We start from the raw sequence: 26580 nt of genomic DNA on the forward strand, positions 1-26580 counted from the left end.
TCAAGTGTTCTGGGATTCCCATTCTTCTCAGAGTTAGCCATATTTTGTTATGATCTACACAGTCAAATGCCTTTGCATAGTCAATGAAACACAGATAGACAAAAACCAAAAAACCTCATTGTTGTCAAACTGGAATCAACTCAGAGTTGACCCTCCAGCACCTTTCAGGAGGCGGTAAATCACACACAAGATTGCCTGTTTTTCTCCTTTGTAGCTGTGAGTGGAATTGACAGCCAGAGAGTGCTTTCTTGGGCTTAGCAGCACAGCTCTCTTGGGACTGCACTACTGAGCTCACTAACAACCTATGTTCCGTGTATTAATGCATGTTTAGTATTCAGCAGTTTCTCCAGGCCTTTTATGGTAGAGGGAGGGAGGCTTTCCCTTAAAATAACATAGGTAATCCTTCTCTTTATCGATTCCATGAGTATTTCCTTATTTCTTTGAATTCATAATATTTTATTCTTTCTGATGCCTGCCAGCTACATAAATAGAAAGCTCTTTTGTTTAAGCAAGTTGTTGCCCTAAAGAAAATAAGAAAAGCAAAAAATGAACTTTCTGAAATAAGATATGTCTTTGAAAAAAGACTTGATTTTGCTTAACAGTTTTCCCAACTGATGGTGCAATGTTAAAAATTCATGGGCAACCTTTCTTTCAAGTGAATGAAGTTTATTTCTAAATTATAGGGTTTTTAAAAAAGTAAATTACAGTTCTTTTATATGTGTGCTATATGACACACATGTGTAAGTAAGTATACACACACACACACACACACACACACACACACACACACACATTGGAAGCTCTGGTGTCTTAGTGGCAAGGAGTTAATGCTGCCAATGCAAAGGCACACAGTTTAAATCCACCAGGTCCTCCAAAAGAAAAAGATGGACCGTCTCTTCCTGTGTGATTTATTGCCCCTGAATACCCTCTGGAGAGTCAGCTTTGAGCCAGTTCTGATTTGACAGTACATGACAATATGTACACACACACACACACACACACACACACATTTAGATGACAAACTTTAGCCCTGAAAACCAAGTATAACATTTTCAGATCCTTAGAAGAAAGACTCCATTAAGAACAGAAACAACAGCTGAATTCAACAAATCAAGGGCTCTTAGTGCTATTTGCCCTCATGTAGTAAATATTTTGCAAATTGTGAGGAAGGGATTAAGTTTTTATTCCATAGCTTTAGAAGCTTTGGAAAGTAGGTTTTATATGTTTATTTGTGTACAAATTTGAACAGATTAGAAAATGCTTTTGTTTTTAAAGCTTATTTTTATTTTTTCATCCCCCTAAACTTCTGCACTTTAGAAAAGTGGGTTAACTTTACTATGTAGTGAATTGTCTATTAAAAAGCTAGAATAGAAAAAGAAAATGGTGACCTTGATAGTGATTGTTGTTTTAATCTGTTTCAAAGCAGGATATACCCTGATGAAGAAAGTGTGGTAAATGTAAATGGTTTTGTTTTTTAAAAGATGTTGTTATATGACATAGAATATGACTTATAGAAACCCTGTGAATGACAGCTCTGAACCCTGTCTTAACATGTGCAGATCCTCACAATCTCTGACACAAGAAAGCCCATTTCTGCAGGCATTATATCAGTCCATCTTGTGTGTGGAGGGGGAATCTTCTTGTCTTTGGCTAACCCTCCATCTTTCCAGCATGACATTCTTTTTCAATGAGCAACCTCTTCTAGCAACATGCCAAAGTTTAAGAGATGACACTTCACCATCTTTGCCTTGAAGAAGCACTCTGGCTGCACTTTTCCCAAAACTCACCTATTTGTTCTTTTGACAGTCCATGGGATAATCAGTACTGTTCTCTAGCATCAACTCTTCTTTATTCATCCTTAATCATTATCTGGCTCTCAGATGCATAGCAAGTGATCGAAAAAATGATGGTCTGAATTAGGCACACCTTAGTCTTCAAACTGCCATCACCATTCCCCAATAATTTGGAGAGGTCCCTTACTATGGATTTCCCTAGTGCAATACATCACTTGTCTTCTGACTTCCAGTACCAAGGATGTTGATTGTTGATTTAAGCAAGATAAAACCATTAATAATGTCATTCCTTTCTCTGTTTTTTATGATGGTATCTATTGGCCCAGTTGAGAGGATCTTTGTTTCCTTGATGTTGGGATGTAATCTATACTGAAAGGTTTACTTCTTAGTTTTCTGCAGCATTTTAAGTCCTCTTCGCTTTCAGCACATAAGATTTTGCCGTCTACACAACATAGATTGTTGATGAGTCTTCCTCTATCCTGATGCCACGTTCTTCCTCATAGAGTCCAGCTTCATTATTTAGTGAGCATATATATTGAATAGTTAAGTAGAAAGGATACATTACTGAAGCTCACCCCTCCTGATTTTAAACCATGCAGTGTTCCTTTGCTTCATTTTAACAAATGCTGCTTGATCTAGGTGTAGATTTCACATGCGCACAATTAAATGTTCTGGGAATCTAATGCTTCTCAATGTTAGCCATAATTGTGATTCACATAGTCAAATGCCTTTGAAGATAAGCAAGATATAAATGTAGATCATTTTCTGACTTTATAACATATTTCTGAGGTGGTTGTTGTGTACTTTTGAGTCAGAAATGACCCATAGTTAACCCTCCCTTGGCTTTTCAGATGCAGTAAATTGCATGGGAAGAGATGCCTGTCTTTCTCCTGCAGTGAAACTGGAGCTGTTGGTGTATTTGAATGATGTGCCTTCAGGATCACTGCACAGTTTCTTAATACTAGGCCACCAGAGTTCATCCCTATTAAGTGTCTAGCTCTCAGATGCATAGCAAGTGACTAAAAAGACCATGGCCTGAATCAGGCTTACCTTAGTCTTCAAACTGACACCATTGCTCTTAGTATGTTGAAGAGGTCCCGGACAGGTGACTTTCCTACTGCACTACATATCCTGAGCTCCTGACTGCAAGTCCCAAGGGTGTTGATTGTACTTCTGAAGTACAGATGTCGTTTCTGCCTTTGAATTTTTCAATAATGTTCACATAATCCTCTTCTGAAGGATTTTCTCCCTGAGTGGAGCAGATAGTTAAGTTCTAGATTACCAGCCATGGAGTTGGCAGTTCGAATCCACTTAGAGGCACCTTGGAACATCAGCCTGTGCTCTATTTATGAAAGAACACAACTAATAAAAATCAGTCTGTTCTAACTGCAGTGGGTGATCAAATCATTTGAGTTGATATCAGCTATCAGTAACAAAGGCCCTTCTGCCTCCTCCTTTTCCCTAATGCTTACAGACAATGGACATTTTTTGTTTCTTCTTTTTTTAATTGAGATTTTATTGTAAGTTTATAAAGAATTTGGATTTCCATTCATTCATTGTTGCACGTTTTCCTCCATGACCTTTCCCTCCAGTTCGCTTTTAACTTTGGAAAAAAAGTTGTTTCATTGTTATGCAGTCCCCATCCCAAACCACTTTACTATACAGCTCTTATTCTGTACTCCTTTCATCGCAGTAATACCTAATCATATATTCCTTTTATACAGTTCTCTCCTTCATCTGTTTCAACACCATGTACATTACTTATCCCCTCTTTTTTTAGTTACCCCGCAACCCCCCCACCAGTCCTGTTTTATAAAAGTGGCAGTATTTGTCTTTTTTCTGACTGAGATATTTCACTCAGCATAATGTCCTCCAGGGTCACCCATTTTGTATAATATTTCATGAGTTCCTTGTTTTTTCAGTGTGTCATAGTATTCTGTTGTGTGACTATATCAGAGCTTCTCTATCCATTCGTTTGTTGATGGGCAGTTGGGTTGTTTCCATCTCTTTGCTATTATGAACAAAGCTGCAATAAACATGGGTGTGCTTACTAATGGACATTTTTGTTTTATTTTTATTTTTGTCTTTTAGATTTTAGTGAAACTCTGCAGTTTTGTTTCTCCAGCAGAGGAGCTAGCTCAGAAAGATGATCTTCAGCTTTTATTCAGTGCAATAACCTCCTGGTGCCCTCCCTATAATCTGCCTTGGAGGAAGAGTGCCGGTGAAGTCCTTATGACCATCTCCCGTCATGGTCTCAGTGTCAACGTAGTGAAGTATATTCACGGTGTGTATTTTGTTGCAGCTTCATTTAATTGCTCTGAATTCTCCCATTTTTCTTTTCCTCACATGATGACAGATTTATTTTTAAATTCTTAACTGTCCTAAGGTTCTCTTTTAAATATTGAAAAATCTTACTAGGAGAAACCTTTTTTAAGAAAAAAAAAAACAAACAAACAGGGACACATTTCAAATGTAAGACATTCTCTTAGGTTCCAAATCACATGTGTATCTACCAAAATTTAAAATAATTCCACTAATATGTCAGTATTCATTGAGAACATAATGTGAGCTCTTACGTAATATCTCATTCTCCTTACTTATTGATGGGGGGGGGTGTGTAAAAAAAGGAATTTGCCGGCCATGGAGTTGGCAGTTTGAATCCATCCAGGGGCACCTTGGAACGTATGCTCTATTTATGAAAGAAAATGGCTGTGAAAACCTGTAGCATATACCTTACATGTGTGGGGTTGGATGAAAGGCTATTTTTTTGTAGCAGTAAGAAGGAAGGATGAGATGTTATGTTTTTGGAAGACATTTCATAAGAAGCTAGATATTTTGCCCAGTGACAAGGTAGATGGAGTTATGTGGATTCTTGATCAGTATCATTCCGTTTAGCTCAAGTAAAGAAACTAGCTTTTAAAATTTCTAATTAAGAGATAATTATGTTATAATGTGAAGTAGTCTGCTTATTTCATACATACACATTATTGTCTTGTAAATCTTTCAAGATATCTTTGATTCAACTATTTGTTCACTTATAATTATGAAATGATTTATTATGAAAATTCAACACCTCCACAGAATGCAGAAATTATTGAACAATATCATTACTATCACATGCAAACAAGATCCTGCTGAAGATTATCCAAAAACGACTGGAACAGCACATCACCAGAGAACTGCCTGAAGTGCAAGCTGGTTTTAGAAGAGGCCGTGGTACTAGGGATACTATAGCTAATGTCAGATGGATTCCAGAGCTGTGTCTATCTGTGTTTCATTGACTATGCAAAGCCATTTGATTGTGTGGATCACAATCAACTGTGGCTGACTCTGAGAGGAGTGGGAATCCCAGAACAGTTGGTTGCACTTATGTGAAACTTATACTTGAACCAGGAGGCAGTCGTCAGAACAGAGCAAGGAGACACTGCATGGTTCAAAATCAGGAAGGGTGTATGCCAGAGTTGTATTCTGTCTCCATACCTTTTTAGTCAGTATCCAGAACAGATCCTCTGGGAGGCTGGGCTCTGTGAGGAGGAATATGGCATCAAGATTGGAGGTAGATTCATCAATAAGCTGCGTTATGCAGATGACACAATCCTGCTTGCTTAACCTGAGGAGGACCTGAAGTACTTGCTGCAGGAGGTTAAGAACTGCAACCTTCAACATGGATGGAAGAAACATGAAGAAAAAAGCAATTCTCACCACTGGGCCAACTGGCAACATCATTATGAATGGTGAAGAGATTGAGATTGTTAAGTTTTAGTTTTCTTGACTCCGCAGTCAACTCTCTTGGTACCAGCAGCCAAGAAATCAAGAGATGAATTGCATTGGGAAAGTCAGCTGTCAGGGACCTCTCCAGAGTACTGAAGAGCAGTGACGTCAGCCTCGAGACTAAGATGTACCTGATCCAGGCCATAGTCTTTGCATTTGTTTGTTATGCCTCAGAGAGCTGGACAGTGACATGGGATGATAGAAAGAGAATTGATGTCTTTGAGCTGTGGTGCTGGAGAAGAGTGTTGAATATACGATGGACTGCTAGGAGAGCAAGCATTTTCATTTTGGAGAAGGTGAAACCAGGCTTCTCCTTGGAGTCAAGGATTCTGAAGCTCCATATGACATACTTTGGACATGTTACAAAGAGGGACTGGTTCTTGGAGAGAGACATCATGCTTAGAGAGGGTGGAGGGTACAGCCCAGGAGAAGACAATCCTCAATGAAATGGATTGATTCAATGCCTGGGGTAGTGGGGGTAGGTGTGTCAGGTTGACACAGGATAGAACAGGGTTGCAAATGACTTGATGACACATAACAACAGCAATATCTCTGTTATAATATGTTTATTTTCCTATATTCTTTTGATAAATCATTGTTTTTGTTAAATTAGACTCAATTTTATTGAAGTAAAGGAGAAAAAATTTATTTGAAATGATATGAATCTTAAATTTAGTAGTAGAGTAAGATTGTTTTCTAAGCAATCTTAAAAACATGTGGTTCAAAATGGTATTTACTGATTTTTCTATCTCATTTGTTTGCGTGTATTGATTTGAACTAATTAATTATTGAATTTTTCTTCATTAACTTAGAAAATAGCTTTTCTCCTTTTCTCATATCCGCATAAAATGCAGTTTGACAGATTTGACAGTAGCTGTTCATTTTGCATAATGATAAACATCAAACTATAATGTAAAATTATGAATGTCAACTTTTTCAGCTTTTCCTTTGTTATCTTTTATTTCTTTTTTACAGGCAGGCCTTTTCCAGTCACTGTGATATATATTTACTATTAGAATATGCAACATTTATCTATAGTTATAGTACTTTATAGATGAATTAAAATTTAGTGTTTTGCTAAATAGTAGTTAAGAGTGAAGATTTTTTTGTAAGCATTTGTCATAAATAACACATATGCATTTAATGATTTAATCTTACAGAAAAAGAATGTTTATCTACCTGTGTCCAGAATATGCAGCAGTCTGATGACTTGTCTCCCTTAGAGATTGTGGAAATGTTTGCTGGGCTTTCTTGTTTCCTCAAAGATTCCAGTGATGTTTCTCAAACGCTTTTGGATGACTTTCGGATATGGCAAGGATATAACTTCCTATGTGATCTCTTACTTAGGTAAAACCCTAGAATATAATGGTATTTTCTAAATATCTCTTTGGTCTCTTTATTAAATCACAGGAAACAACAGTTTGAGTTTACAGGGGAAAATCATATAAGACATTTATTTAATGTATGCTTGAGTGTCCTCTTAAGTTTAATTGCCTCTCTCTGTTCCTGTTCTGCTAGTGTGCAGAAAATAGGTGCAGGGTTAATATGATGGAGTTAATGTGAGTAAATCAGCTTTAGTGACCAAAGATGAAGTGTGAACACAGCATAAATGCTTCTTTCTTGATTAAGGTTTTGTCTATCTCATAAAATAATAAATACTATAAATTACTTTTAGTGTTTTTATTAACATGGCTATTAATGACTAAATATTCACATTAATCCATGCAAAGTCTTTGTGTATATAAACCAGATTAACAAAAAAACCCTACTGCTGTTGAGTCAATTCTGATTCCTGGGTGACCCTCCGTTGGGTTTCCCAGTATATAAATCTTTATATTTCTTGCTGGATTCAGACTGCTTACTTTCTGATTATTTCCCAACTAAGTAATATGTATACCACTAGTGTTCTTATGGAAAGAAATTAGTAACTCAGAAGATTCCATTTATCCTTTTTTGTTCCTAAAATGTTGGCATGCCGGTAGTGGGAAAATGACTGGTTGAGATTTTATTATAGACAAGATAATCATTGCCCATTAAGCCATTTGATCTCTTATAAAACAACTCTATTTTGTAATCTTTTTATTTTTGGTACTAGATTAACTCAAGTGCTGTAAGTGAATATTTGGCAAACCCCAAATTGAAATGGTTGTGTGTGTGTATTTGTGAAATCTCACTGTCAGTGAGTCAGTTACAACTCACAGCAGCCCTATAGAACAGAGTAGAATTGCCCATCATTCTTGTTGCTGTTAATGTTGTTAGGCACTAAAGAGTCAACTCTGACTCCTAGCCATCCTCTGTACAGCACACTGAAATGCTTCATTATCTTGCATAACTCCACAGTCTCTCCTGTGCTTAAGAACATTATTACAGTAACTGTGTCACCCCGTCCTGTGGAGGGTCTTCCTCTGCTTTGATGACCTTCCACTTTTTCAATTCTGTCTTCCTTTTTCCAAAAACTGGTCCCTTCTGATAACATGCCCAACTATTTGATACACAATCTTAACACTCTTGCCTCTAAAAGGCACACTGGCTTCACTTCTTCCTGTACTGTTGTTGTTGTTGTTATTGTTAAGTACTGTCAAGTCAAAACCAACTCAGAGGTGACCCTTCAGAGGCAGTAAATCACACAAGAGGAGGTTGTCCATCTCCAAGAACTAGTAGAATTTAATTGATGTAATTCTCAGATATTAGAGGTTGAGAAGATAATCAAAAGCTTTAAAGAAATGTTGTTATTCCTTGACAAAATAATTTTCATTCATATTTTAATACTGAAAGTAAAATCATAAGTGTAGATAAAATGTTTTGTTGATTAGTGTTCTTGGGGTTTTATTTACTTCTACTCTACCTACAAGGAGGATCCCTGATGTTACAATGCTTTGTGTGTTGTCCTGCTAACAGAAAGGTGTAGAAATTGAACCTACCAGCCACTCTGAGGGAGGAAGATGAGGCATTTTCCATCTATAAATAAAACCAAATGAAGGGTTGTCATAAACCAGAACCAGCTCAGTGGCAGTCACCAGTCAGTGTTAAAAGCCATTGACCTACAGAAAGCTTGCACTGATCTGAAGAAGTACATATATAGTCTACTTAAGAAGACTTTCAAATTCTGTGATAATATGATATAAAATATGTACATAAACTAAATTTTACACGGTTAAGAAATGTATAACTTAAAAGTGATAAACACTAAAAAGTCTTGAGTTATTAATCTAAGAATATTCTTTATTTTTTAACATTGTTTTTCTTCAAGCTTAATAAAATGAAAATAATTACTTCTATTACCAGGGAAATAACAATAAATCTTATTTCTAAAAGATGCTTCTTACACCCCATTTTATGTTTTCCGTAAAGCCAAAGACAAGAGCTATGTCTATACAGAGTCATAGATATTCTAATAATGTTATAGAAAGATTTAAGGTTACTTCTGAGCTATTTGACCCCTTAAAGTTTATTTACATGTACTTTAAAGAAATTACCTGAAATAATGATAAAATTCTTTTTTAAAAAAACCAGCAAAAATTAAAATTCTTAAAACTCTTCACAGGAAATTATGTTTTAGGATTATTATCAGAAAAATGCCTTAGTAAGATTGTTACTGTTTTTTATGTGCCCTGGAGTTGCACCTGACTCATAGCTTACCCTCCAGCAGGTTTTCAGTGGCTATAAATTGCCTGGTAGGGGATTGCCTACCCTTCTCCCTGGAACAGCAGGTGAATTCGCACCACTTGCCTTCGGGCTGGCAGTGCAGAGCTCCCCTTTGGTGATATTAGTTGTTAAAACTGTGAAGCTTTATAACCTATAAGAAACTCAACGCTCAATACCATCAAGTTGGTTCTCAATCAGAGTGACCCTCCTTTGGGTTTCTGAGGCTGTAAATTAAAATTGACTGCTCATCTTCATCTTGTAGAGCTGCCGGTGGAGGCAAACTGTCAGGTTTGTACAGCCTTAAACAGCACAATTCACTACGTAATCTGAATGATGTATTTATAGAATTTTTTTTGGTACCAAAGAATAATGATTTACAAGAAAAAGCACTGTTAGTAACAAAATCAGTATTTGTTTCTGTTCTTCTGACTGTTGGTATAATTTTCTTTCGGATACAAAATACTGTCTTAAAATCTGTAAACTTTTAATAATACTATGTAATAATACAGGGAAAATTCTAGCATATTCTTTACAGTACTTTATACACTTAAGTACTACCTATAACACTGAAAATATTTCCTGCATAATTTGAGAATTAAAGGAAAGAGAAGTTTATTTGCTAAATCTTGCTTTTCCTAGATTGGAACAAGCAAAAGAAGCTGAATCCAAGGATGCTTTGAAAGATCTGGTTAATCTGATAACTTCTTTAACAACCTATGGTGTCAATGAGATAAAACCAGCTGGTATTACCACAGGGGCACCCTTTTTGTTGCCTGGATTTGCAGTACCCCAGCCTGCAGGCAAAGGTGAGGCATTTTCTTAATTGTGAGCCTTACAGAAGAAAATAAAAAGATTATGTTCTTTTGGCTTTGTTTGCTCTTGATGCTCCTTGTTTAATAGTAATATATTGCTTTTAAAGAAAATTTGTGTTTTTTTATGGTTTGAATCTCCATAATTATTATGTAACAGTACTTAGTCCAGCAGATGAAATACTTGAAACTAATATTATAAAAAACATAAAATTAGATAATGAAATTTATAGTATTTCTTTTAGCATATTCCATGAATTTCTACTTTACATGTATGGAATTTGATAGTCACTCACATCTGTATGTATAAATATATATGGAGAGCACAAACTATAAAAGCATATATTTTATTTAATAACTAAGCCTAAGTGCAAAAAAAGAGTATAATATCTTCTACCAGAATATATATAATTCAGATTTCTTAACATTTGTCTGGATCTATCCAAAGATCTATTGATCTTTTATTAAGAAAATGTATTTAGTTAAGAACATTCAGTTACATAAAAATCTGTTCTGGTTTTACTATTCAGTTTTTAAAAAATGAACAGTAACTATCTCAAGAAAGCTTGATCCTAGACACATAAAATAACCTTCACATGACTGTCACTTAATATGAGTAGTCATACTATTAGCATTTAAAATTTAACTAGCCAAGAAAATACAACATTTCTGGCTATTTCAATTTCATGTTGCATTTAAGATGCTTTTGTGGTAAAGAAATTAACAGTTGTTTTAAATAAAGAAGACGGAATTAATTTGCTAGAAAATCCTAAGGCAAACTTCCTACAGAAAATTTTATTGGAAAAAAAATAGATTAGTTTACTTTGATATAATTTATCATAGTGCAGAAATAATAGAAACTTTTAAATCTAACTGTTAATTAAAACCTTTTAAACTATGCACAGTAGATGTGGTAAATTTTTATATGGTATGTATATTGTTTTAGTTATGCAAAAGTTTATTTAATACCAATTTTTTAAAACTTGTCAACAAAACAGCTTCAAAAATTTCTCATTTATAGTCTCCAGCTTGAGTATTCCATAATTAATCCATTGTATGAGCCAATATAAAATTACTCAGCTGCATGCATACTTTGTATTTCAGACTTTATTGTTCTTTGCTTAATCAGTTTGATCTCTATATTTACTTACTACCTAAGTGCACTAGTACAATTCTGTAGTTGTAGGATCACTGTAACCAAATTAGCCTTCAGGCATTACCTTACACCCTCCTCATCTATACAGGGATATCAAATATATGACTGCAGTAACTGTGAGGATCTGCAGTAACTGTCAAAACAGCTATAAAAGCAAGGTTAACTATAAAGCAGACTGCTGTCAGGTCAAGGGGACCACAAGTAAATCACTTAACTGTTTTGAACATGATTTTTTAATTTTCAAAAAAAATTGATGCCATACGCATAACATTAATGCATAATTGCATTTCTTATGTGATATCAAATTTTATAATGCTAGAATATGTTTTTTAGAATTGTTAAAAGGATCTAAGAATACAGTTGTTCTTAAATTGAAATTTTTATGACACATTAAAGGCTTTTAGTCAGTATTTTATTTCTGATAAATTAAATACCTAGGTCTATATGAAAGGGGAAAAAATAACCTTTTATGAAAATAGCAGATAAATGTTAAAATGCATGATGTGGTTAAATAGACCAGTGTTCGCCTTGATTAAAATAGCACATAGCACCTACTTTTGCATTCTTGTTTTCTCTTTTAGGTCACAGTGTGAGAAACATCCAGGCCTTTGCAGTTCTTCAGAATGCATTTTTAAAAGCAAAAACTCACTTCCTTGCCCAGATCATCCTTGATGCCATCACAAATATTTACATGGCTGACAGTGCCAATTATTTCATCTTGGAGTCACAACACACACTGTCGCAATTTGCAGAGAAGATTTCTAAACTCCCAGAAGTACAAAACAAATATTTTGAGATGCTGGAGTTCGTTGTTTTTAGCTTAAATTATATCCCTTGTAAAGAACTTATAAGTGTTAGCATCCTCTTAAAATCTAGCTCTTCATACCACTGTAGCATTATTGCAATGAGAACTCTTCTTAAGTTTACACGACATGACTACATTTTTAAAGATGTGTTCAGGGAGGTGGGCCTTCTGGAGGTCATGGTCAACCTTCTGCATAAATACGCAGCTCTCCTGAAGGATCCAACTCAGGCACTCAGTGAACCAGGTAAAACAGTTTTATAATGCCCTCTTTATTTGACAAAAAGGTCAGTGAAAGAGTTGATTTTTCTCTCTCTTTTGCTTCATTATTGCTGTGAATGACTTACTGATTTGCATTATGTGACTTCCTTGTGAATGTATTAGTAAGTGACATCCCATTGCTAACTATTCATTTACCCTCAGGGAATTGAGGAAGGGAAACCTAGAGACAGGTCATTGTGGTAGAAGAAACTTCTCACATAAGGTCAAAACTGAGAAGAAACATTTGTGGTCCACATGTTTAGTGTCAAATACCTCTTCCTTCTAAAATAAAATTATTTTAAAATCTGGAAATAATTGGAATGTGATAGTAGTGTGTTTTACATGTACCATGTAACCCATATCCTATGCTCCAGCAGGCTTTCAGAGGCAGTTAATTGCATGCAAGGAGATTGCCCGTATTTTTCTCATGGAGCAGCTGATGAATTTGAACTGTGTATCTTTGGGTTGATAGCACAATTCTTTACCCCTGTGCCACCAGAGCTCCTGTTAGCATACAAAGCAAATAAAATCTCTTTAGATAGATTTTGATTTTACACACACATCCATGCCCCATAACTAATAAAATCCATTGCCATTGAGTTGACTCCAACTCATGATGATTTTAGCAGCATTTTGAAGCTATAAATCTTAACAGGCACAGACTGTCTCCTCCTCCACCCCACCCCCTGCCCCAGTGTAGCAGCTTATAAATATAAACTGCCAGCCTACCAGGTAGCAGCCTAACATATTACCCACTATTAGAGTTCCTTCACATTATCATTAAAAACAGAAGAACCGGCTTTCGGCTGGATGCTGCTGTGTCAGCACACGGGAGCCCGGGTTTGAACTCGAAATAAACTTTGTTAATTCGGAAAGAAAAAAAAAAACAAACCAGAAGAACCAAACCCACTGCTTGTGAGTGGATTATTAATCATGACTTCCCTCCTTTGAGTTGCAAGAACTGTAAATCTTACTCAGAGGTAACTCTCGACTTTTTCTCCCATGGAACTGCTGGTGGATTTAAATGACAATTTTTTTTTTCAGTTAGTGGACAAAACCTACAATGTACTACTAGGCTGCTGAATTTGAAGCATTCTGTCTTTACTTTAAATTTGAGACTTTTCATCTTTTCTGCTAAAGATGATAAAAACTGATTGCTACCCAGCAATTTGTAGTAAATGTGTTGAAAGAGTTACTAGAATTTGAGTATGTCCCCAATATTTGTTAGATAATATTCTAGCTACCCCAAAGTAAAATCTGTAAACCTGAATTATGAGTCTATTTTAGGCAGCTTTAAAGTCATGGTCATACGAATAATTCTTATTTATTAGGTTTTATTATGTGGGTTGCACTAATAATGAAATTTAACATTAAAGAAATACTGAAAGTGCTTGTAAGAATGGCATCGGGGAAAAAAAAATAAGACTCTCTCTGATTTGGACCTTTCAACCTTTTTCTTAAGGGGACTCAAGAAATAATAGTTCGGTTGAAGACCAAAAGCACCTGGCTTTGTTGGTTATGGAGACCTTAACAGTACTTCTTCAAGGGTCAAACACAAATGCAGGTAATTAGAAAAGCTTCCACCGTATGCTTTGGAGAAAGCAGTCACTTCTTATTATGCTCTCTCTACCCATTGTTGCTTCTGACCTGTTCCTGTCACTTAGAGAAAAAGCTGTAATAGTACTTTCAAGCCTTATTTTTTTTTTCTATAATTATATTTTATTAATTTTCATAAACATTTACAGAGATTTTGGGTTTCCATTCATTCATTGTTGCACTATTCTCTCTACTCTCCTCCCAGTTTGTTCTTGTCCAAATGCCACAGTGTTTGTCAAAGCCAGTTCTGATTAATCTTCTTTGTCAGTGTGTCCTTTGCCATTCCCTATCACTCCTCCCTGAGAGAGACTTCACCCTGAGTCATAAGGAAAAGGGGATGGCGTATTCTCTTAGCTACTTCCTGCTGACAAGGGACGCTGTGGGTTTCAGGGTGAAGATCCTCTCTCACTACTCTAAAGGGCCCCTTTGGCAATAGGAAGCACATAGACTATTATGGAGATTGATTTTGGAATTTAGATGCACTCTTATTGATTGTGCTTGGCCGTACATGTTCATATCCTTGAAGATGTATCATGGGGGTGTTGCAACCTAGAAGACACAAATTTGACTAACAAGTTATAAGTACATGAGTCCAAAAATTATGGAAAAGTAAAAGAAAAGATTCTTTCATTGTGTTACAAACGCTCCCCCAGGTCCCCTCCACCATGTAGCCCTCGCTCTAGTCTCCTGTGATGACAGAAATACCTAGTTATATATCTCTTTTAAACAGTTCTCTCCCTCCTCTGTTTCAGTGCAGTATACATTATTGAACCCATCTTACTCAGTCTCTCCCCAACCCCAAGGACAGTCCCATTCTACAACAGTGGCATCATGTAATATTTGTCCTTTTGTGACTGGGATATTTCACTCAGCATAATGTTCTCCAGAGTCAACCATTTTGAATAATATTGCATGAGTTCCTTGTTTTTTAATGCAGCATAGTATTCCATTGTGCGAATATACCACAGCTTCTCTAGCCATTCGTTTGTTGATGGGCACTTTCAAGCCTTTATAAACGCAGTCAGTACTTGTAACTTTAAAATACAGTAAAAATTTTTAATTATTAAGATATTATATAATACTGCTATTATTCCAAATATGCACTTATATTTTATTGCTTTTTGAAATGTGATTTGTTACATCCTTTTTTAAATTTTTATCTTTTAGTGCATATTTACTTACAGATTTTGCTAACTTAAATATTTTCCAAAATACCTGCTTCTTATGGCAATTGTCTTATTTTTTAAAAATTTCATGTTGAAGTATTACAATATTATAACTTTACAAAGCTACTAAATAATGGTTCTGTGCTATAAGTTACCTTTACCATTTTGATGAAATGTTTTGCTTTTCTTTGGTCTCAGAATTTCTGCAACCTATTTATCATTAATAGTCTAACTTTATTTTAAAAATAGACTTCTTGCTTTAAAAAAAAAAGATCAGTTACGATTTAAAAGTTTGTTGTTGGATGTTGTGATGTACCATCGATTCAGAACCAACCCGTAGCTGACCCTCCATCGGGTTTTCAGCGGCAGTTAATCACATTGGAGGAAATTGCCCATCTTTCTTCTGTGAATTCAAACTGCATGCCTTCAGGATTGCAGCACAGCTTTTGCCCAGTAGGCCACCAGAGCTCCCTTAGTTTCAAAATATATCATGCCAAAAAAGCCGGTAAAATTTGAGAAACATAATTGCAAAGATGAGTTTAGATGAATAAATGTATGTAGATCAAGTAGAATTTTACAAATCCTAGTGAGAGACTTGTATTTTATTTAAGTGTCATGGAAAGGCTTAAGAGAATGAAGGAATGTAAAGATCAAACACTGAGAAAGTCTATATTCAGTATATTTCTTGTTGTAGCTGTTGTTATGTGCTACCAAGTCTAGTAGGACTTATGACAATCCTATGAACAACGTCCTATCCCGTGCCATATTCACAATGTCTGACACACTCAAGCCCATTGCTGTAGTCATCGTGCTTTTTAGCATACTTAAAATATATTAAATAAAATGTGTGTGTGCGCATGGGTGTACACCTGGCTTTATGCTTGGTGTTAGAGATGCAAGGATAAGACATTTCTTGCCACAAAGGAATTATAGTCTTTTGGAGAAAGATATAAACACATATATAAAAATGAAACAAAATTACTCTACTGTTGTCAAGTTAAATCTGATTCTTAATAGCACAGTTGTACAGAGAAAACTGTCCTATAGAGTTTCCAAGGCTGCAAATCTTTAGGGGAGCAGACTGCCTCATCATTCTCCCTTGGAATGGCTGATGAGTTTGAACCACTAACCTATTAGTTAGTAGCCCAGTACTTTCATTAAAATCACAAAATAAAATTTTATTTAAAGGAAAAAAGCTCAGTACTTAGCCTACAACTTACTGAGCCCTGGTAGCTCCTATAGGGAGCTATCTAAGTTGGGTTTAATTAACTAAAAGGTTCAAGCTTCTAAATTGGGCTTAACTAAAAGGTCAGCAGTTGGAATCCACCTACTGCTTTGCAGGAGCAAAAAGCATAGTCTACTCCATAAACCAAATGGAGAGTGCTATGAGTTGGAGTTGACTGAGTGACAATAGGTAACATCCAAGAATTACTTGAGTACATCTCTGGCAGCTAGCAAGATAGAGTTGAATTAATTCAGTAGGTAATTGAAACAGTTTTGTGATGTTTAATATTAAATTTTTCAATGCACAATTTCATTTTCACTAACCAACTTTGGTTGACTGAGATGCTCAAAAGCTTAAGAAGGCTAAACTTAGCTATAGGTGCTTTGGATGGCATGGCCTAGAACTGCACAAGGAATTAGACAATTCTGCTACTACAGGAGTGGAGAACTTATTTTGTGTTTCTAAAAATCACCTGATGCATATCTCCCAAAACGCCAAACTTGGTTGCACAAAGTTCTTTTCTCAGCTACTGTATTTTCTTTGTTAGAGAAATTCTTACTCTTGGGGACTTAGAGAATTATTTTATTCATAGAAAGTATTGAAGACATGTTAACCATTATGATTACTTGATTAACCCTAATTGACAGTGAGGAAGCGAGTGGACATGACTTGCAGGAGCCAAGAGATGTCAAAATCCATGTGGTAAAATTCAGAAAACAGGATTTCCATTTTCTTCAAGGTCATGTAGTTCTTATAAAGTTAGCAAATAGAAAGCCACATAAGTAGAAGAAGAACAGTGGCTGCTACAGCAAAACAGAATCACAATAACTCAGTGGTCATAAAATTCAAACCAAAATCAGTTATCATCAAATCATTCCCAACAAGGAAGGAATTCAAGTTAATTGGAGATCAAATAAACAAAACCATTTGATAAAAACGAAAATGAAAGTGTATACAAAAGCAAGTTTTTTAAAGAGTACAAATGATAAAACAATTACTTTTAAGCATATATATATATGCTAATTAGTTATTTAAAATCATCTGTTACTAGAGATTTTCTTTGAGCAGAGTATTTGATAAGAAGGTAGTTTAACTAATTGTGGACAAGAGCATAGCTCTGTTGTACTTGTTAGCTGTGTGACCTTGGTGAAATTACTCAGTTATTGTGTCTCCTCCACTGTACCATGGTAGGTGATGAGGATCAAATAAATCAAGATTTACAGTCAACACTCTTGGCACCAGCAGCCAGGAAATTAAAAGATGTATTGTGATGGGAAAGTCTGCTGTTAGGGACCTCTCCAAAGTACTGAAGAGCAATGGTGTCTCTCTGGAGACTATGGTGCACCTGATACAGGCCATAGTCTTTGCAGTAAGTTGTTATGCGTCAGAGTTGGACAATGACTAGGGAGAATAGAAGGAGAATTGATGCCTTTGAGCTATGGTGCTGAAGAAGGGTATTGAAAGTACCATGGACTGCTAAGAAAACAAACAGATTCATCCTGGAGAGGGTTAAACCAGGCTGCTCCTTGGAGGCAAGGATTCTGAGACTTCGTCTGACATATTTTGGACATGTTTCAAGGAGGAACCTTGGAAAGGAACATCATGCGTGGGAGGATGGAGGGACAGTGCAGAAGGGGAAGGCCCTCTATAAGGTGGATAGAGTTAGTGACTGGGGTAATCGGGGTGGGTGTGTCAGAGACAGTGCGATTGGCACAGGGCAGAGCAGGGTTTAGGACTGTTGTACATAGGGTCGCTATGAGTCACAAGCGACTTGACGGCACATACCAACACTGTGGGACTTTGAAGCAGTACCATGACTGATGCTTTCTATTAGTTTGTCTTTCATTGCTCATGTTCTCTACTTATCTAATAAAGATTTAATTCCTTGAGATTTTTCCCTTGATAATATATTTCATTCACTTTTACTCCTATTTTGGGAAACATGTGCAGTTTAAACCTCATTTCTTTTGGTTTTTGTTCATCTGAAAGCCTTTGACATAAATTAACTTCAGTATTTTTCAGCTTAAAACTTCTGCATAAAGTCTTAGGTCTCCTAGTGTCTACTTAATGACATTTCTAAATGATCTAAATTTAGAGAATTTAGACATGATGAGCGTATCAGCGCATTATGTTCTTGCATTATGAATATGCTGACTTCCTGCTGTGCAATCGTGTATTGTCATTTTAAAAGGTAAAATAGCTGGTGAGGTTTAATTTTTTTTAGTTTGAACCACTCTACTTATAAAAAAGAGTACGATTTTAATTCCTCAAATTTGCCTCAGTTAGCCCATGTGGTTTTTTGCTCTCCTTCCAGGAATTTTCCGAGAGTTTGGAGGGGCAAGATGTGCACATAACATAGTGAAGTACCCTCAGTGCCGGCAGCACGCACTGATGATCATCCAGCAGTTGGTGCTCTCTCCAAACGGTGACGATGACATGGGCACGCTCCTAGGGCTAATGCATTCAGCACCACCAACAGAATTACAGCTAAAGACTGACATTTTAAGGGTAAGCCTGATAAGTGTGTGTTTACTCTTTCACTGCTACAATCTGTGCACATTTTGTATACAGTCGTAAAGATCCTGTGTGAAAAACAGTGTTTACAAACTTTATAAATAAACCAGTATTAAAAAAACCCAACCAAAAAAGTGACCAAGCTAGTCCACTATTAGGAATTTACCCCAAAGAAATTAAAACTGATACAAAGATTTGTGGTTCATAGCAGTGTTACTCACCATCGCAAGAACATGGAAACAGCCCACATGTCCAACCAAAACCAAATGGATTAAGAAGTTATGGTAAGTTCACGCAATGGGATACTATGCAGCACACAGGAGCAACAATTTTGAAAAATACTAGATAACTTGGGAGAGGCTGGAGGGCATTATTCTGAGTGAACTAAATGCAGTCTCAAAAGAACAAATACTGCATAAGACCATTATTGTAAAAACAGAAGAATAGTAAATGCAGTAAAACATGCATGGGTACCCAAGGGTGTAAGGGGTAGGAGAGGAAGGGTGAGTATGGGTAGCGGCAAGACCACAGGGTTGCACAGCTTGGTAGGTGGAGGGGATAGAGAAGGATCCGGGTGAAAAGACAGGGTAATGATGGGCAAAGTCCAATGGTGATTAATTTTATAAAATATAATGCATGAGAATGATTCTGTGAAACACATCATGAATGTAGAATAGTGTGGAACACATTGTATATGAAACTTGTAACCAAACCAATTAAAAAAGAAGAAAAAAGAAAAAATCATACAGCATGATCAAGTGGGATTGCTATCCCGTACGTAAGGGTGGTTCAACATTAGAAAAGCATCCTCTTCGTAACAAAGGAAAAGGTTCCTGTGATCATAGCAGTCAAAGCAGAAAAAGCAAACTGTACACTCTTTCATGATAAAATGTTTTCAGTAAAATAGGATAGAAAGGAAAGCCCTCAAAATAACAAGAATATATTTACAAAACCAATAGCTAACAATAATCAAATTAAGAGAGATTGAAGGCATTCTTCTTAGGAACAGAAGCCAGACATGGTGGCCCTCTAATCACTCCTTACTCAGTATTGGAAGTCCTGACAAGAGCAATAAGTCAAAAAAGGGAAATAAAAAGTACCCAGAATTGGCAAAGCAGAAGACGTAAAACTGTATTTGTTTGCAGAAGATATGATCCCATATATAGAAGATTCCTCAGACTAAGCAAGGAAATTAATGTGTCTCATTAAGTGATTCAACAAGGACAGGATACATCATCACCATACAAAACTCAATTAGCTTCTGCCATATGAAAAAATAAAAAAATGAGGAAAACAATAGCCCATTTTGCAAATTTCAGTAGCTACTCAAAGGATTAAATGCTTAGGAATAAACCTAACCAATAGTAAAACAAAAAAGACCTCTCTGTAGAAAACTATAAAACCCTACTATAAGAAACCAAGAGAGATGTACATAAATAGAAGAATTTACCATGCTCATAGGCAGGATAAATGTAACATGGTGAAAGTGTCAATGTGACTAAAACTGATCTGCAGATATAATTTAATCCTCATTCAGATTCCATTAGCATTCTTCAAAGAGATGGGAAAAAGTAATTATCAACCATATGTAGAAAGCAAAGAGACATAAGCAGAGTATATTGCTTTGCTTATTGAAGAAGAAACGGATTAGGAGTCCTTATGCTTCTTGATCTCAAACCTGCTACACAGCCACTGTAATCAAAATAGCTTGATACTGGTGATAGCATGCTAGATGCATAGACAATGTAATATAATTAAGGACTCAAATTCGTTTGCTTGTAGAAAGCTTCAAGTCTGACAAAAAAGATAAAAATCCATTAAATAGTGAAAAACAACCTCTAACAAATGGTGTTGAAAAAACTAGATTCTATTTACAGAAAATGGAATTAAAGTTTTTAATCTCACATATACATAAATTCACTCAGGATGGATCAAGGATTTAAGCATAACATCTATAACTATTGTGATTATCAAGTAAAAAATAAGGCAAATTTTTATGTATGGCATAAATAACTATTCATCTCCCTAACCATTCTTCTTGGCTGTTTGTTGCTGTCAAGTCAACATAGCTGAACTTGAAGCAGATTTTTAGATGCTGTGAATCACACTGGGGTAGATTGCAAATCTGTCTCCCTTGGATAAACTTGTGAATTTGAATTTACTGTCTTTGGTTTGAGACTACAACTCCCTAAATGCTAGATAACCAGAGCTCACGGACTATTGTTACTATATTGAACCCAACTAACTCATTTTTTATCTCCAAGGGATTTCCAGAGCCTGTAAATCATGCTGGAAGAGATTGCCCATCATTTTGGAGCAGCTGGTAGATTTGAACTGTGTTCCTGTAGTTTGGCAGTTCATCTGTTTGTCCCTAGGCCAGCAAAGCTTCCTTCATTAGCTATTAGAGAGATGCAAGTAAAAAAAAAAAAGAGATCTCTATGGCTTAAAAGAACAAGATGATAATAGGCATAGATCAATAGTAATTTATTATGTAAAAGATAGATATATGTATATTTATATATATGAAACAGTGTATATCAATGGTTGTATACAAACTGATATAAATTTGGAAAAAGAAAAAAAACAACAACTAACAATCATCTCCAGCAATAGTCAAATTCAATAGAATAGTAAAAAACAAATAGTGATGAGGGTGTGGTAAGAGTGGAACTGTCTTATACTACTGGTAATCATATAAAATGGTTCATCCACTATCAGTCTGGTCTTAAAAAGTTGAAAATGAAATACCATTTGATCTAGCAGTACCACTGCTAGGCACATATCCTAAAAAAACAAGTACTAATAAATGTACACCCATATTTGTTGCAGTATTATTTATAATAGCAATGGAATGGAAACAACCCAAGTGTCTATCAGCAGAAAATGTTTAATGAAACTGTGTAAATCAACCATAAAGAAGTGGTTAACACATCTCTCTATGGTGTGAAACCTTGTATTCTACAGTGGAACACTATGCAACACTAAAAAAATATAAAGAATTTGTGAAATGGCATAAAATATGGAGGAAGCTAGGAGACATTATGCTGACTGAAATAAGTCAATTACCTACGTGCAAAATACTATTAATAATACCACTGTTTTTAAAAAGTAGGGAACTCTGATTGTCTTGTAGGTAAGGACTTGAGTTGCCAATCCAGAGGCAGTACGAATGTGCAAGAGAAATAGGACAGTCTCTTTTCGCTGCAATTTACAACCTTTGAAAATGCACTGGAGGGTCCGATTTGAGTTGGTTCTAACTTAAAGACACAAAACAATTAGAAAAAGCTTAAGAAACATTTATACACAGAGTCATCCTTAGATACTTACCAAGGATATAAGAAGGTAGGGAAAGCTAAGTAAAAATTAATACATAGATAATACACAGTAAAATTAAAAATGTTTAATTGGACAGAGAAATTAAAATCCAGTTAACTAATAAAACACAAATAGTATACAGTAAGCTTTTCAGAGAACCCAGTGTATATTAAGTTACTGCTCTTAAGAAGCTACAATAATTATCTATAAAAGTATATTTGTGAAGTTTAGCACACACAACTGGAGACTGGGTTTTCACCTCTTGTCTTCATAACTCAGCATCAGGAACCCCATAGACTCACAAAATACAGGTTCTAAGATCATCATTTTAGCTGCTTGGTCAGGTAACACCCTTCTCCCAAAATTCCTTCAGATTCATTAATAATCAGCCTTTCAAGACAAGACATTCAGTCCCAGGCCTGCATCGGACCCTCAGGCCAAATAAAGAACTCCAGCATACCAGATCTAGAGGAGAGGAGACCTACCCTCACGTTTGAAATTATCTCACTGTGACAGGAATGTGGTGCATAAAAACAGATCAGAGACATTAAGTCACAAAATGGCAGCCCTGCAGTAGAAGCTCAGGGGCTAGGACCTTTCCCCAGGATGACTACTGTTGTTGTTAAGGACCATCGAGTCACAGGCAACTTGAAGTGACCCTATGAAGGAGAGTCCTCGACGCTTGGTTGCCTTTGATCTTCTCTCCAGGTTCATAGGGTTTCCGGAGGCAAGCTATTATGGAAGTGGATGCCACTCCTCTTTCCAAGCTTGTTTTAATTGGGGAGCTCCACCCCACTCTCTGTCCACGTTGGGTAACCAGCCATTAACGCATTTGACACATCAGTGTCACAGTGTTCAGCCTCACAACAACCACAAGTTACCGCTGTATGGCAACTTGTACACCAGGGCTATAAGACCTAGAGGAATGTCTGAACAAAAGCAATGAAAGGCAGGCCTGAGGGCCGCGGATTAAAAGGCACCCACCTTGGGCTTGGTATCATCACTTTCTGTTCACTGGGCCAGCTGATCTCTCTCTCTGTTGATGTTATTGTTGTTAAGTGCCATCGAGTCGCAGGCAACTCATAGCAAACCTATGAAGGAGAGTCCTCGACGCTTGGGTGCCTTTCATCCTCTCTCCAGGTTCATAGGTTTTCCAGAGGCAAGCTATTACGGAAGTGGATGCCACTCCTCCGTCCAAGCTTGTTTTAAACCCAGGACGACTACTTCAGGTAAAAATCTTGTCCTGAAGCTGATACATGGGATTTGGACTTACCTCCTCCTAAACATGAAACAGGCATCATTGTGAGAGACTAGTAGCAGTGCATGATTCAAAACAACATCGAAGTTGCTTGTGGCCTAAGCCATCATATCAAGGGATGGCTAGGAGAGGGAAGTGTTGGACATGCTACGCAAAAGTGCAAGGAATGCAGATGTAGCAGGGAATGGGAAAGAACAAAGCAAGTGCCTGGGTGGAGTAGGGGGACAGTGATTGTATAGGTTATTTCTGTAAGGGAAGTGTTTTTCAACTGCTCCTTTTTATTAAAATACTTGTCTGTCATATATTGTTCTAAAACAAAGCACCCAAATTAAGACAGACTAAGAAGGATTGGCCATCTACTTCCGAAATAAATCAGGCCTTTGAAAACGCTGTGTACAGCACACACCTAGAGTAGACTAACTGTTACAGCAACTGAGGCTGAGCCTTCAAATTTAGTAACACAAAGGAGGAATTGTTGTAAGGAAGAATAGTTGTAAGCAGAAACTAATAATTGGAACATAGACTCTGAGAAGGATGAATATAGGAAAACTGGATATTATTAAGATATGCAGCACATAAATATTCACATATTAGATGTTAGCGAAATGAGATGGATTGGTATGGGACATTTTGCATCATTTTGATGCCAGAGATGAAAAAGTGAGGGAAAGGGGGGCCAATTTTATAGTTTAAAAAATGCCAAAGCTAAAGGAAGAAATCAAGAAATGAAAGAGTTGAACAGAAAATTTCAAAGGGCAGCTTGGGACAACAAAGCAAGATACTGTAATGAAATGTCCGAAGAGCTGAAGTCAGAAAATCAAAAAGGCCAAACTATTTCACTGTTTCTTAAGGTGAAGTAGTTGAAAAACAAATTCAAGCCACGGATGGCAATACGTAAGGATGCTTTTGGTAGAGTGTTAGATGATGCAAGAAGCATTAAAAGAAGATGGAAGGAGTACAGAGTCACTGTATCAGAAGGAATTGGCAGACACAGAAGAATTTCATGAAATAACCTATGAGCAAGAGACTGTGGTGCTGAAGAAGGAAATTCAAGTTGCTTTGAAAGAAATGGCAAAAAACAAGGCTCCAGGACTTGACAGAATACAAACACAAATTGACATATTTCAACAAACAGACGCTGTCATGGATGTGCTCACTAAGTTGTGCCAAGAAATCTGCTGGCCAACTGACTGGAAGAAATCAATATTCCCATTTTGAAGAAAGATGACCCCACAGAGTGTGGAAATTATCAAACAATATCATTAATATCACATTCAAGCAAGATTCTGCTGAAAATTATCTAAAAATGACTGGGGCAACACGTCAACAGAGAACTGCCAGATGTGCAGGCTGTGTTTGGAAGAGGTTGTGGTACTAGGAATATTATAGCTAATGTTAGATGTTTCTTGGCAGAACGCAGAGAGCACCAAAGGAATGTCTAAGAGTGCTTCATTGACTATGCAAAGGCTTTTAACTGTGTGGATCACAACCTGTGCCTGATTCTGAGAAGAATGGGAATCCCACATTTGATTGTGCTTATGCAAAACTTATACTTGGACCTAGAGGCAGTCGTCAGAACAGAGCAAAAGAGACACTGCATGGTTCAAAATTGGGAAGGGGGTCTGCCAGGGTTGTATTCTGTCTTTATACCTTTTAAATCTATATGCAGAACTGATCATCCGTGACACTGGGCTGTATGAGGAGGAATGTGGCATCAGGATTGGTGAAAGATTCATCAACAACCTGTGTTATGCAGATGACACAACCCTGCTTGCTGAAACTGAGGAGGACCTGAAGCGCTTGCTGCAGAAGGTCAAGGACGGTAGTCTTCAATACGGATTGAAGCTCAACATCAAGAAAGCAAAGATTATCACCACTGAACCATTTGGCAGTATCAGTATGGATGGTGTAGAGATTGAGAGAGTTAACAGTTTTAGTTTGCTTGGCTCCACAGTCAACACTCTTGTTACCAGCAGCCAGGAAATGAAGAGACAAATTGCATTGGGAAAGTCAGCTTTCAGAGACCTCTCCAAAGTACTGAATAGCAACGACGTCAGGCTGGAGACTAAGATGTGCCTGATCTGAGCTATAGTCTTTGCAGTTACATGCTATGCATCGGAGAGTTGGACAATGAATAGGGATGATAGAGAATTGATGCCTTTGAGCTGTGGTGCTGGAGAAGAGTGTTGAATATACCATGGACTGCTAGGTATGTTCTGGAGAGGGTGAAGGCTGAATGTTCCTTGGAGTGAAGGATTCTGAAGCGTTATCTGACATACTTTGAGCATGTTGCAAGGAGGAACCGGTCCTTGGAGAGGGACATCATGTTTGGAAGAGTGGAGGGACAGCACAGGAGAGTAAGACCCTTAAAGAGATGATGGATCAGTTCAGTTATTGGGGTAATGGAAGTAGATGTGTCGGAGACAGTGAGGTTGGCATAGGATAGAGCAGGATTTAGGGCTCTTGTGCATAGGGTCGCTATGAGTTGCAAGCGACTGGACAGCACATAACAACAAGAACAACAAGAAGATTTATCTTGAAATACAATATTATGAGTTACAGGATAATATCTATTCGTATACAAGGAAGACCTATATCATTCAAATTTATGTCCCAACAACCAGAGCCAAGGAGGAGGAAATAGATTATTTCTACCAACTATTGCCTCAGTCAGAAATAAATTGGACATGTAACCAAGTTGCATCAATAATAATGAGTAACTGGAATGCAAAAGTTGGAAACAGGGAAGAAGGATCAGTAGTGGAAAATATGGACTTGTTGACAGAAATGAGGCTGAGGATAGAATGATAAAATTCTGTACAGTCTGATTTATTAATTGCAAATAACATTTTATAAGAAACATAAAGGCAGGCTATATGCATATGGATTACACCTGATGGTAAGCACAGTCATCAGATTGATTTCATCTGTGGAAGGAATTGTTGGAGAAGTTCAGTATCAACAGTCAAAAGTAGGCCAGGTGATGATCATGGAACAGACCATCCACTACTCGTGTGCAGGTTCAAATTAAAACTAAAGAAAATCAAATCAAACCCAAAGGAATCAAAATTTCATCTTGAGTCTATCCCACCTGAATTTAAAATCCAACTGTGGGACAGGTTTGAGGCCTTAAGCACTAATGAACGAAGACAAAATGAGCTGTGAAAAAATATCAAGAATATTGTCCATGAAGATTGTAAAAGGTCATTACAGAGAAGGAAGAATTATTAACCAAAATGAATGTCAGAAGAGACTCTGAATATTACACT

At 36.6% G+C, this 26580-nt stretch overlaps 1 protein-coding gene across 1 annotated transcript in view; it reads left to right on the plus strand.

The window, feature by feature from the left end:
• The window catches only part of WDFY3 (WD repeat and FYVE domain containing 3), a 245607-nt gene that overhangs the window by 40622 nt on the left and 178405 nt on the right, over positions 1-26580 (plus strand). The window contains exons 5-10 of the mRNA XM_006885255.1: positions 3885-4077; positions 6725-6911; positions 9849-10015; positions 11756-12223; positions 13700-13801; positions 18539-18732. Of these exons, the coding sequence (XP_006885317.1) occupies positions 3885-4077; positions 6725-6911; positions 9849-10015; positions 11756-12223; positions 13700-13801; positions 18539-18732 (1311 nt within the window). The remainder of the gene's footprint in view (positions 1-3884; positions 4078-6724; positions 6912-9848; positions 10016-11755; positions 12224-13699; positions 13802-18538; positions 18733-26580) is intronic.

Source organism: Elephantulus edwardii, unplaced genomic scaffold (genome assembly GCF_000299155.1).
Source record: "Elephantulus edwardii isolate Elephantulus edwardi_28Jun2011 unplaced genomic scaffold, EleEdw1.0 scaffold00042, whole genome shotgun sequence".
Taxonomy (NCBI): Eukaryota; Metazoa; Chordata; class Mammalia; order Macroscelidea; family Macroscelididae; genus Elephantulus; species Elephantulus edwardii.